This window comes from Monocercomonoides exilis (assembly GCF_001643675.1).
Source record: "Monocercomonoides exilis strain PA203 chromosome Unknown scaffold24-1337568, whole genome shotgun sequence".
NCBI classification, from domain to species: Eukaryota; Preaxostyla; order Oxymonadida; family Polymastigidae; genus Monocercomonoides; species Monocercomonoides exilis.
This window is the reverse complement of record NW_027150569.1, coordinates 958,279-970,709: the sequence shown is the minus strand read 5'-3', so window position 1 is coordinate 970,709 and position 12,431 is coordinate 958,279. Positions and strand designations below refer to the sequence as shown.

General features: G+C 38.3%; 2 protein-coding genes across 2 annotated transcripts; both read left to right on the top strand.

The window, feature by feature from the left end:
* Positions 1-352: 352 nt before the first annotated feature.
* Positions 353-2,384, top strand: MONOS_12774 (uncharacterized protein; the record flags this gene model as incomplete). The annotated part of the gene is made up of 1 exon (XM_067865419.1): positions 353-2,384. The coding sequence occupies one exon, from the start codon at positions 353-355 to the stop codon at positions 2,201-2,203; it is 1,851 nt and encodes a 616-aa protein (XP_067726972.1). The 3' UTR covers positions 2,204-2,384.
* A 531-nt stretch (positions 2,385-2,915) lies between these two features.
* Positions 2,916-10,656, top strand: MONOS_17615 (uncharacterized protein; the record flags this gene model as incomplete). The annotated part of the gene is made up of 3 exons (XM_067870551.1): positions 2,916-4,000; positions 4,400-5,595; positions 5,909-10,656. 3 exons carry the CDS (start codon positions 2,916-2,918, stop codon positions 10,654-10,656), a joined length of 7,029 nt encoding a protein of 2,342 aa, XP_067726971.1.
* Between the last annotated feature and the right edge of the window lie 1,775 nt (positions 10,657-12,431).

The following is a 12,431-nucleotide window of genomic DNA, read 5'->3' as shown; positions in this document are numbered from 1 at the left end:
TTTGAGATAAGCGGATATTTATATTTCGAAATCATTTTTTTATTGTGAACTTTTGCAAATACAAATAAGGAATATTTTTAATTACTCGAAAGAGCTTATTCTTTATTAATTATTAATTTTTTTTAGCATTCAATACATATTAAAGTATATAACTATCTTTTATTTTTTATTTAATTTCGTTTCACAAAAGGCCAATTTCAACTTCACCTTTTAAGCTCATTAGCGTTTGTCTGTCATTTTTGTTGTCATTCTTTTTTTAGAATAGAAAAAAGATAAAGCTTTATAAAAAATCATTTACCAATTTAACACACCATAATATAATTTATTAATATTGATAAACAAAAATTGATTCATGCACGTTTCACGGCCAAGCACCAGAACTTCAGTAATTTCAAGAAAGCAACGTATGATGGATGTTACTGTAAACAAAAGGGATATTGTAGCAAAGCATTGCTCAACAGAAAAAAAGAGTCAAGAAAAAACAAATCAACAAAATGAAAAGACTCTTTCGATTGTAAAGGAGCGATCGAGCTTTGCATCCATTTCTTCTTCTTTTTTGCATTCCTTGCACACATCTGTTGAAACAATTTCCTTTTCGGAATTGAAACTCGTGCTTTCAAAAAGTGTGATAGAGAATCTTGCTGATAATTATCGTTCGTTTCCACTAGGATCCCCTTCAAGAGAAGAAATTGTGTACATAATTGGTCGTCTATGCTTGAGAAATGCTATTCAACCAAATTGTGATACTTATAAAGGTCTTTATACCATATTAAGTGAAGCAAAACTGAAAGGGGAACTATGGAAATATGCAACATCAACGGAAATCATTTGCGCACAGTCAACAAGAGTTGCAGCAGCTATAGGATATTTGTGCATCAGTGATCAGCGCCGTTGGACTCAGTACGTCGCAGATGCGTATAACAAAGTTGTCTATCACGAATTAAGACTTGCAGGAAGCGAAAGTGCCACAGCAAGAAGGCAAAATGCATTTATTGCATTTTATATGTCAGATTATCTGAGTGATTATCGGATCAGCAAAGAAAAAGAGGCGAAGTCTGCGAATGTTCCTATAAAAAACTATGAAAACGATCCAGTTTGTTTATCTATAATGGTACAAAAATGGACTGGAAAGAAGGGAATTGAGGGTCATTATAGCTTGTCTCCTCTTCCTGTTTACGAATTACAAGATACAGTGCGATATGCATTCCGTGCTCTTGCGCTTGTGTGCCGTCATTATGTGGAACGAATGAGGAGAAAGCAGCGCAAAAGCAGAGGAGCTGAGGTTAGCAACAGCGATTATCAGAAGCGGATGGATAAGTTAGCTCCAGACGACTCTTCGAGATTAGAAGATGAAATGATTGAAAGCGAAATGATTACCGAAGAAAAGGAGGCGTTTGTTGTATACGAAGTGAAGAATTGGTTATCGTCATATTCTGGTGGATATATTCGCAATCAGACGCAGAGAGAAATTATGAGTATGCAATCAGAAAGGATGCACTCTGCTATTTTTGAGGTTGTTAGTGTCAGCGGATCCCTTGACAAGCCATCATGGCTTCAAAAAATCATCTCAATAGCAAATAATATTTATATTTCAGGAGCAGATTTCATAACAGACAAGGCGGAAGACACTCGAAAGCATGTGGAAAATGGCATGCTGAATGACATCATATGCATGATGGGCTTGGGGCAAGTTGGTTCAGGAATGAGGTTGATGCTCAGCCCAAAGGTGGCTGCGGGGCTTGCAGGAACAGCGTTTCAATTGCTCCTAAGAAACGGAGGTACAAAAGACAAGTATGACCGTCAGCAAATGAAGCAAGAGATTGAATATGTGAACTCATTGATTGAAAAGCGATCGGCTGTAACTGCTATCAACAGGCGCCCTCGGAGTGGTGTGGCATCAGGGAGGAGAATGACGAAAAGCAAAAAAGTGGAAGAAAACAGAACACGAAGCTCGTCTGATAGTCATTCGGTTTGGAATCCTCCATTCAAAGAAAAAGAAGATGAATCTTTGAGCGAGAAAGTCCGAAGAGAAAAATATGAGGCAAAAGCAATAGCAGGATTTGGTGCTTTGTTAGAGAAGAATCGGCAAAGAGAACTGAAACTTTACGATGATCTTGCTTTCATCAGGTGTAAGTGTGAATCTGAGGGGCTGTACGACCTTTTTGAGGCACTCAAGCCAATTGTTAGAACACGAATCTGTTAAGGAAAGGAACAAAAGCACTTTGAGCAAGAATGCAGATAGTTGCATCTGAATGCATTGGAAAATGCTGCTTGTGTCGAAGGAGTTGAAGCAGCATTTTAGGGGAAATATTGCATTGTCGAAACACTCCTTGTTGTTTGAGGAATTTATTATTTTTAGTTTTGAATAGTGATTTTGTTTGACAATTATTTTTAATGAACCTTAGTTGTACGATTTATTTCAATATTTTGGTTTATGCAAATGAGTATAATCATTTAAACATTAGCGATCCTTCATTAGATGTATAATGGATATTTCTTTTTGAAAAATAAATAAATAAATAATTCAATGAATATAGCAGATGTGATCCACATTGAAATAAAACATGAACTTTAAACAAACAAACAAACAAACAAAAGAAAGGAAAGAATAAAAGAAAAAAACGAAAGAAAAATAAGTTTTTCTTATTTTGTGAATTGATTTTTTTGTTTTGTCATATTTTAAAAAATAATAATTAAAAATCGAACATTTCGATAATTGAATCACTTTTCTTCGAAAAAAGTTTTTCCTTTCACTTAATAAAAATGGAAACTTCAGACATCAAAAAGAAAAAAGTGTTCAACACAAACAATAAATTGCCTAAACATTTCATAGAAATACCAACTGAAAAATTTGTACTTCAGATCTCTGATAGATATAACTTTTTACAAACAATAAAAATTTACATATATTCTGGATGAGCGTGCATTTGTTTCTTTTTGCATGCTTGTACATAGCCGAGAAAATCGAAGGAAAACAGGCCGCACAGATTGCTTCGCTTGAAAATCAAGGCACAAGCGCGGATTCGCGCTTCCAATATTTCCAAGCCTGTTTGAATGGGAACAGAATAGAAGACGAACATTTCCTTGCGAAAAACACAGAAGCTAATGAACTCAAGCTTAACCTTTATCTTTGGGGAATAAGGTGGCAGAGCGGCGCATCTTCATCAATAAATACATTTTTTGGATTTTTCAATTCTTCGGTTGGACTGAAAAATGTGGCACTTGAATATTCTTCCTCGCCATTTGTTCTTATTACAGGCAAATCAAGCATAATGATGGATTCCTGCATTTCACGCCAAAAATCTGCATCTCCGTTTCATTTACAAAGTGGGTCAATCTGCCTCACAAACATGACTTTGATCCCCCAAAAGAATTTGAACCCTTCCAGTCTCGTATTTTCATCTGATGGTCCCAATTCAGCCATTTTGAGAAATTGCATCATGGCAGATTTGGCTGTCTCATCTTCGGACTATTTTCTTGTTTCAGGAAAGAGCAAAAACGAACAGATCAATGACTGCGCCTTCAGGAACATTTCTGTGAAGTCATTCAAAAGCAGTGATTATCTGATGGAGCATTCGTGTTTTCGAAGTTCGATGGAGAACTGCCTCATTTATTCTTGTGTGAATATCTTTGAAGGAGGGATTTCAAGTGGAGCTTTTTCTTCACAAGAGTTTGTTTGCAAAAATATTTCTTCACACTTTGGGAAAAGAGAGGCGAATGAACTTGAAAGAAAACAACGAATAGACACAACAGAAAGTCAATCCTTTTCATTGTGTGAATGGAGTGATTGCGCAGCACCACAAGGAGGTGCTCTTTATGTTCATGAAAATGCAAATGCTATTCTGACTGTTGAAAATTCTTCATTCACAAGATGCAACGCTTCTTCCACAAATGGAGGAGGAATATATGCATTGAAAATTGCAGAATGTGTTGTGCTCCATTCTTCATTTGTCGAATGCAATGCCGCAGCAATATCTTCCTGTGGAAGTGGAGGAATAATGTTTGATAATGTTTATACACAACCAGTTGTCAACGATTGTTTATTTTATAATTGTTTATCTAATGAAGATGGAGGAGCATTTACACTTTATCAAACAAAAACTCAAAGACAGAAAATGTGCGTTGTTAATTCGTTTTTTGATAACTGTCGATGCAATAGTTCTGAACATAGTGTAGGAGGAGCAATTCTTCATTGGGTTCCTTCTGATAAAGTTGTCATTTCAAATTGTTTATTTTGTCATTGCTTTGCAATGTGTGGAGGAGGTGCTGTATTTCAACAAATCAATACGAATAATAATGGAATTTTGTTTTATTTTTGTTTTTTTCACAATAATACCTGCGTGAAAGGAGGGCACGATATTGTCCTTCATGATTCAACATCTAATAATATTGACCTAAGCTGCTATTCGACGAGACAAACATCAAATAGAGTCAGCACGGATTATGATTCAATTGCTGATAAAAGTGAATGGCTTCGAAACGATTTTGGAAGAACCAGATATGTCTCATCAGCCCAAACAGAGCCCAATGCTAAAGACACATATGCATGTGGGCTGGATGAATCTCATGCATGCAGCACGATCAGTCGTTGTCTTACTCAGCTAATTCCAGGCATTGTAACTGATGTGGAGATATTCAGCGGAACAACAATTGAAACAAATAGATTTGATTGTGGAGTCAACACTTATGCAATTTACGGTCAAAGCGATATGAGCACAACAATGCAAACAGAATTAGATGCAGCTGGGTTATCTCTTTTTTCAGTCTCAACAGGCACATTGACTGCCAGAGACTTTGTTCTTGTGCATGACTCGTCTCATCCGAATAACCGTGGGTCAAGGCTGTTTGAGATAAGTGGAGCAGGGGAAATATCAATAAGAAGATTGAATATATCTTTTGGGAGCGAACAATCAACAGAAACAGCATTTTCGATAGAACTGATAAATGTTCAGAGTGGGATGTTTCAGATGGGACATGTGAACTGGGCAAAGATGATTTCCAGAAATTCATTGTTTTCGCTTTCTTCGACAAATGAGATTTCCTTGACACTTTTAGTATGTTCCTTTGATGGAATTGAAAGGACAACAAGCGGAGCAGCAGTGATGTCGTTTTCGAATGACAAGGCGAATATCGATCTGAATTTATGCACATTTGAAGGATGTGGAAGCACAACATCAGCTGATGGAGGCTCGATGATGCTGTGTGCAGGGAATGAGAATGAAGTGAAGGTGAAAGATGGAGCTTTTGATGGGTGCTATTGCTCTGCATCGTACGGACTAGGTGGAGGAATTCTTCTTCGATTATTGAATGAAAATCCAGATTTCTTGATTTCTTCTTCCTTTGGCACAAACACGGCCAAATGGGGAAGAGACATCTTCGTCTTATCGCCCAATCTGGAAGAAACTGCAACTTCAAGAAAAATTGCATGTGTAACCTCATCATCAGATTCTGTTGACAAAGTGCGAGGATATGACAATGGAAATACGAGCGTCGCTATTCCTCTGTGCATCTATCTCCTTCCAACCCCAGAAGAAATATATGTGAGTAATACTGAGGCATCCGATCACTCACATTGTGGAATCGTCCAATTCCCTTGTTTGACAATGAAGCACTCACTCACACGTCAAACAGAAACAAAGAAAAGTTGTTGTGAGTGGAATGATTTTGATGAACGATGAATTGACCTTTGCTGAACAGAAGCATGAGATCAGAGGAAATGATGATCAAAGTGGTTGGACTGTGTCTGATGCCAGCTCACCATTAAACTCAGCAATGACAACAGCAAGTTTTGAAACAGAATTATCAAAACTCATCTTCTCTCTTCCATCTTCTCTTTCATCGCGCTCAACTTTCATTTCTTCTTCTTCTTCATCACTGACTTTGTCTCAATGTTCTTTAACTCTTCAAGATCCTTCATCAGAATTGACATTTCTGTTCTTGTCAGTTGAGTCAGGGATCCTGATAATCGACAAATTCTCAGCTTCATCAATCGCTTTGAGTGGAAGTCCATTGATCTCTTTGTCAGGAAGCAGCACAGAGGCAGAGTTTATGAATACTCCCTGGCTGAACATGACGAACAGCAATTTTACAGAAATCGAAAGGGCAGCTGGAAGTGGAGGCTGTGTGAGCTTTGACAACGGCCATGATGAAAATTCAAATGCAGAAATAAATATTGAAGAATGTGATTTTGATGGATGCTCTGTGATGGCTGATGAAAGCAGAGGAGGGGCTTTAAATGCTCAGTTGAAAGGGAATACTCAATTGAATATTGTTTCGTGCACATTCACAGGATGCGCAGCACCAGCTGGAGAAGAGAAGACTGGCTTTGGGGGAGGGCTGGCGCTGAAGTTGATTGATGACGATTCTTCGTTTGTGATCTCGTCCCCTGTTTTTGATGCAGACAAGCCAAATGTTGCGAAATATGGAAATGATGTGTTTGTTGAATCATCGAATTTGACAAAGAGTCTCACAAACACTTCTCTTCCATTTGTGACTGAGAATCTGTCTGATATTTCATTGAATTCCCTGAGAGGCTTTGATGGAAATGACACAACGAATGCCATTCCGCTGATTTATTTCTGGCTCTCACTCGGCTCAGAGATATTTATTGGGAGCGAAGGAAGAGATATGCACGCCTGTGGATTCTCAGATTATCCTTGCTTGTCAATTGACTATTCGTTAATGAGATTGTCAGAAGGAAATGAAAGGAATGTCAGCATCATTGGAAAAGGATATCTTCGGAAAAGTGTTGATGTGAGTGGAGCTTCAATAAAATCGAAGGATAGCAGCAGCATTTGCTCTTTGGAATGTAACTCTTCACTTGAAGGAGCAGAAGGAATGGCAATGAAGATTCAGGGTATTACCAATTTCGAACTGATAAGCTTCGTTGTTCCATTGTCATTCACAAGTGGAGTCAATGTTTTGTTGCATATTGGATCAAGTGAAGGACTGCTGACTCTGAAAGACTGCTCATTCACCAAGAAAGGAGATGACAGAGAAGAAGTGACTCATTATGGGCTTATCAAGGCAGAAGGAGGGACAGTTGTGTTGGAATTAGTGACAATGCAATCACTTTGCTTTTCAAAAGATGTTATTTCTGTGCAGCCAACAACGATTTTGAGGATAAAAAACCTGACGATGAAGAATGTTGAGCTGGATGGGGCAAGCGGATTGAGCATAACAAAGAGTTCAAGAAGAGAAAACAATGAAATTGAACAAGATGTTGTTATTGAGTGGAGTTTGTTTGAAGAAGTCACCCAGAACACAACAGATGATATTCCCATCATTCGACATGACAATGATGAAGAGCCTTTGAAAATGGTGATACGAAACACAACGATGAAGAAATGTGGGGGAACGAGGTGTGGAAAGGGAGGAGGGATGTTTTGCATGTTGAATGAAGGAGGAAGCTTCGACTGCTTATTTTGCACGATTTCTGAGTGCTTCTGCTCAACCACAGGAAGAGGCGGGTGGCTGTTTCTGGAATGCACCTCGACAGCCGAGCAGCCTCTGAATTTTGTGCTGTCAAATATCACGTTCGTAGATAACTCTGCATTGAGGGGGAGAGACGTGTATATTCGATGCCACTCAATTGATGCACAAATAGTTGAAGGGCAATTCTTGCTGGATTTCAGAGCACCATTTGCGAAAGAGCTGGCGATGTGGGGCTGCACAACAGACTCGTTTGTGGATGAAGAAGATCTTCTGCTGAGGGTTATGAGATACCAGAGTGAGACGATATTTGTGTCTTCAGTTGCAAACAATCATGGAGACAGCAAGCGATGTGGAGAGTTCAGCGCGCCTTGTCGTTCATTGAATGCGGGTGTTCAGCACATTATTCCTTCATCATACTCACAGCTACTGATCTCAGAGGAATCGGTAATCAATAGGGGATGTGATGCTCGTGATGTGATCATTCGCTCATTAAAATCTCCTTCAGTTGCCTTTGTGTATCTGAACTCAACAATTGGTGATGAGGGCAGTCTTATCAGGACATCGGGAAACGTTAGGATTGAAAGATTGAAGTTCAGCGTTGGTCAGTTGTTTTCGTATTCAGGCAGTTCAATCATTCATGAAGCAAACGGACAACTTTCTCTTTCATTTGTTGATTTTTCTTCAATTGGAGAGTCAAATGGTATTGAAGCTGTTGTTCTGAATTCATCATTGCTGAGCATTGAAAGTGGAATTCTTCACATTGACAACTGCTCAGTGTCACTCCTTTCATTCAAGAAGCCTTCATTTCTGTTGAGTGGAGATGAGATTTCGTTGACGAATGTGAAACTAGAACAGATTGAATCAATGGCAAATGTTTTTGAGCTTGGGCAATGTGGAGGTGTTGTGTTTAATGGAGCATGTGCAGATGGAGTGAAGCTGTCAGAAGGCTGTATCATTGGTATTAACAGCTCAACCTCAGGAGCAATTTCTATTGGAAGCGCCTCATTCAAGAACTGCTCGAGGAATTCGGAAGGAGCTTCTGTTCTCTCTGCTTCTTCATCTTCTGCTGAAATCGTTCTTTCAAATTGTTCTTGTGAAAGCTGCAATTCTCTGTCTGACAAAGGAGGCATTATTGATGTTAATGAACTGAGGAATGTTTCAATGAACTTGTGCCAATTTTCAGGAATGGTTGCCAAAGAAAGTGAAAGCGGGAATGATAACGCATTTGAAGAAATATGTGAATGGAATGGATCGCTTGTCCATTCTGAAAACTCCGATTTACAGATGGTTGAAATTAAAATAGAGAATTCATCGAAAGGAGGAATATCGATAAAAGGAGGAAAGACTGTAATCGAGATGGGAATGCTGGCAAATAACAATCCTTTCGTTGAAAAATATCCTTCTCTTCGTCAGAATATTATTTGTTCAGATTCTGCTTCACTGACCATTTCGAGCTTGAAAGGAGGAGATGGGTTGAAAGACAATTCTTCGCTTTGGATTTTGAATGATGGATGCACACTCGGTGGAATTGCAGGTGAAAGATCATCGCCTTTGTTCATTCCCAGACTGGAAGAAGTTTCTGTGAATGAAAGTGGAAGCAACATTGAATTGAAATTCAAGGGTTCACTTCTTCTTCCTTGTGATCTATCGTTCAGGCTTGAGTATAACACAGGGGATGTAGAATTGGTTGAGACATATGAATTTGAGGAAAGCAGTTTTGTGTCAGAAACAGAAGTGATAGGCACGATTCCTTCAGACAAGATAACAACGGTTGCGGATGAGACGGAGGTGTCAGTGGTGATTTTGTTTGGAAAGCAATTGGCAGAGACTTCTCCACAGATTCTGAAGAACAAAACAGAACCAAAGACTGGAAATGATAAAATGGTTGAAGGAGGAAAAGAAGGGAAATCTTATTGGTTGTTGATTGTGATTGTACTCGTTGTGATGTTTTTGATTGTTCTCATTGTTTCAATTGTTCTGGCAATCAGATGGAGAAAAGCTAAGAATGAAAACAAAGATTTGAGAGAGATTGTGAATGATAATATCAGAAAAGATCCAAAGGCATTTGAGATGGTGACAATGGAGACGTCACCAGAGGAGCAGTGGAGGAGGGCAGAGAGAGAAGCGGAGAAGAAGAATGAAGAGAGGATCAAGAAGAGGGTGTACGAGAAAAGCTTGGGACACTCGGAGTCGTCAGAGCATTTGTTGAGTGAATGTGGCTCCACTGAATATATCCTGGGGAAAGATTCATACAAGATCCCTGAATGGGCATTGGAAAAGGTTGAGGAAGAAGAGACAAGAAAACGAACACCTTCGCCATCTGTTTCATCCACCTCAACCACAGACACTTCAGACACAGAATCCACTTTTGTTCGATCAGAGAGTCTGTGTCTCACAACTTCATCGATGTCGAATCTGGTGGATGCAATGGCCTGCTCATGTCCTCATGAGAAGCTAATTGTGGACTTGAGAGATTCGCTGTTCATGTTGCTTCACGGAAGGAATGAGAAAAAGGAGATGGCAATAGGCAGTTTGAAAGAAAGGGAGCAAACAGCAGCTCAGGTGTTATTCTGGGTGGCGAATGGAGCACTGCACTCGTTTGAAGATGAGGAAGATGATCTTCCCTCTTTGGCCAGTCTGAGTCCTCATATTGTGCTGTTCTCGGAACACATGGTGATCTGCATTGTGATGCATTCTGATTTCCTTTCATCTGAGGATTCTGATTCTTCATCCGACTCTTCATCAACTGTTGTAACATCAGCAAGTGATGAAAGTGACTCTCTGCCTTCATCAGCGTTCGAGGAAGAGGATGAATTCAAAAAAGAGTGTCTGAGGTGGAAGGCGCCTGAGCTGCAGATGAACAAGAAGATGAGAGCAACAAAGGAGTCAGTGGCATTTTCGATTGGGATGATGCTGTGGGGGTGCTTGACGGTAGAGATTCCGTTTGGGGAGTATGCAGCAGAGGTGGCGGGGCAGAAGATCGCGAATCATGAAAGACCCGATATATGTGGTGTGGAGGAATCGGAATTCTTTGAAATTATTCGGGCTTGCCTGTCAGGCCAGCCAGAGGACAGACTGGAATTGACAGGGCTGAAGCGAGAATTCATCGAGCGGTTTCCTGGAGGAGCAGTGATGGTGACAATATCAGATGCAATTGATCAGGAAGAAACAACAGAAATGAGTGATGAAGGGACAAGTGTTGATGGCTTGACAGTGGCATGAAGTGAGATTACTGAAAAATTACAAAAAAGCTGACGATTGATTTTTGTGAGGAAATAGTAATTTTGATGTTATTGCTGCATTTATTTCAGCTTTGTTTGGCAAGTTGCACATTTGCCGAAATGCTTTTGTTCCATTTTATTCTTCTTTCTTTCTTTTTCTTTCTTTCTTTTTTTTTTTTTCTTTTTTGAGCCTTTCGTTTTTGTTTTTGTTCGTTGTTTGAATTTTCTAAAGTTTAACCTGTTTATACCAAATTTTTTTTGTTGACTGATGAAGCTTGCTCTTTGATATTTGTGTATGTATTCTTTAAAAATTATTCAATGGCTTTTTAAATCTAAATGGCGTTGAATTTTATCATTTTATCTCTAATTTACAATATTTGTTGATATGATTTTTTGGTTGAACATACTTGCAGATAATATCACAAAAGTTATTTTTGAGATGCTTCACTTTCTGTTGTTGATGTCATTTGCTTCAATTCTTCTTCATTTGTTTTTATTATTACAGTGCCAACGAAAACTATCCGACCTTTTTATAATTGTTTTCTCTTGATTTAAATAGTTGTGTGTTGTGTTTTTTCTTTATGTTTAAATGATATTTAATAATAAACAAACATCATCATTATTAAAATTGTTTCATTTTTCTTTAGTAAAGAAAATAAAATGAAAAATGAACCATTCCAGTTAAAAAATGTTCCAACAAGAACACAACCATAAAAAAATTTCAAAAAAAAAAATAATAATAATCAAAAACTTTTTTCATTAATTTAATATTTCGTGTAACTTCCTTTAGCTTCAATGACTGCGGATAATCTATCGAACATTGACATAATTGTGTTATTAATCATGAATTGTGATATTTTTTTCCAATTTGATGTGAGACTATCTTTTAATTGTGTGATGGATGTTTTTGGTACACCATCCTCTAAAACCCTATCGCTCAACATTTTCTACACATTTTCGATGGGATTTAGATCTGGAGAGTACAGCGGCCACAAAACAGAATGAATTCGATTGTCTTCACAGCATTTTTTTACTAGCTTTGATTTATGAATTGGTGCTTAATCATGAACAAATCTCCAGAAAAATGACCACTTGGTATCAGCTTGCGGTTTCAGAGTGTACTTCAAAACATTAACATTATCAATTGAATTTGTCGTATTTTCAAATATTAATAAATTACTTTTGAAATCCATACCAACTGCACCCCACACCGTAAGTCTTTTCGAGGTTTCTGACTTTGATGATCGAAGGAAATAGGATCATTCGATGGAATCCATGTCATCCTTCTACTATCTGGTCCATCAAGGTTGAATTTCTTCTCATCCGCGAAACAGGTATGATTCCATTTGTCATCGTCTATCAAATGGCACTCTGCAAAGTCCTTTCTCTGTTATTTCGAATAATTCGATTCGTATGGTTTCTTTTTTCGTAGTGTGTATTTGGACGGAACATTGCGCAGCAGTGATCGTGCTGCGGAAAGACCGCAATAGAAACCTGTCCACTTTGGGATATCTCTTGCCCTATGTATCAATTTTTCTATCAGTGCTTTCTTGACGATATATCTGTTTTTTCTTATCAGAAATGTTGGATGCCCAGGTTTGCATTTGAATATTCTTTGTGTAATAAGTGTTTTTGTGCGTATGAATTTTGAGACTGATTTTCTCTATGTTTTTGTTATTCTTGCTATAGCATTTCTGCTGAATCCTTTTGCATGAAGCCTTTTGATTTCCAGCTGCATATTCAGTGACAGTGATCTTGGCATTCCGAATTCAATGC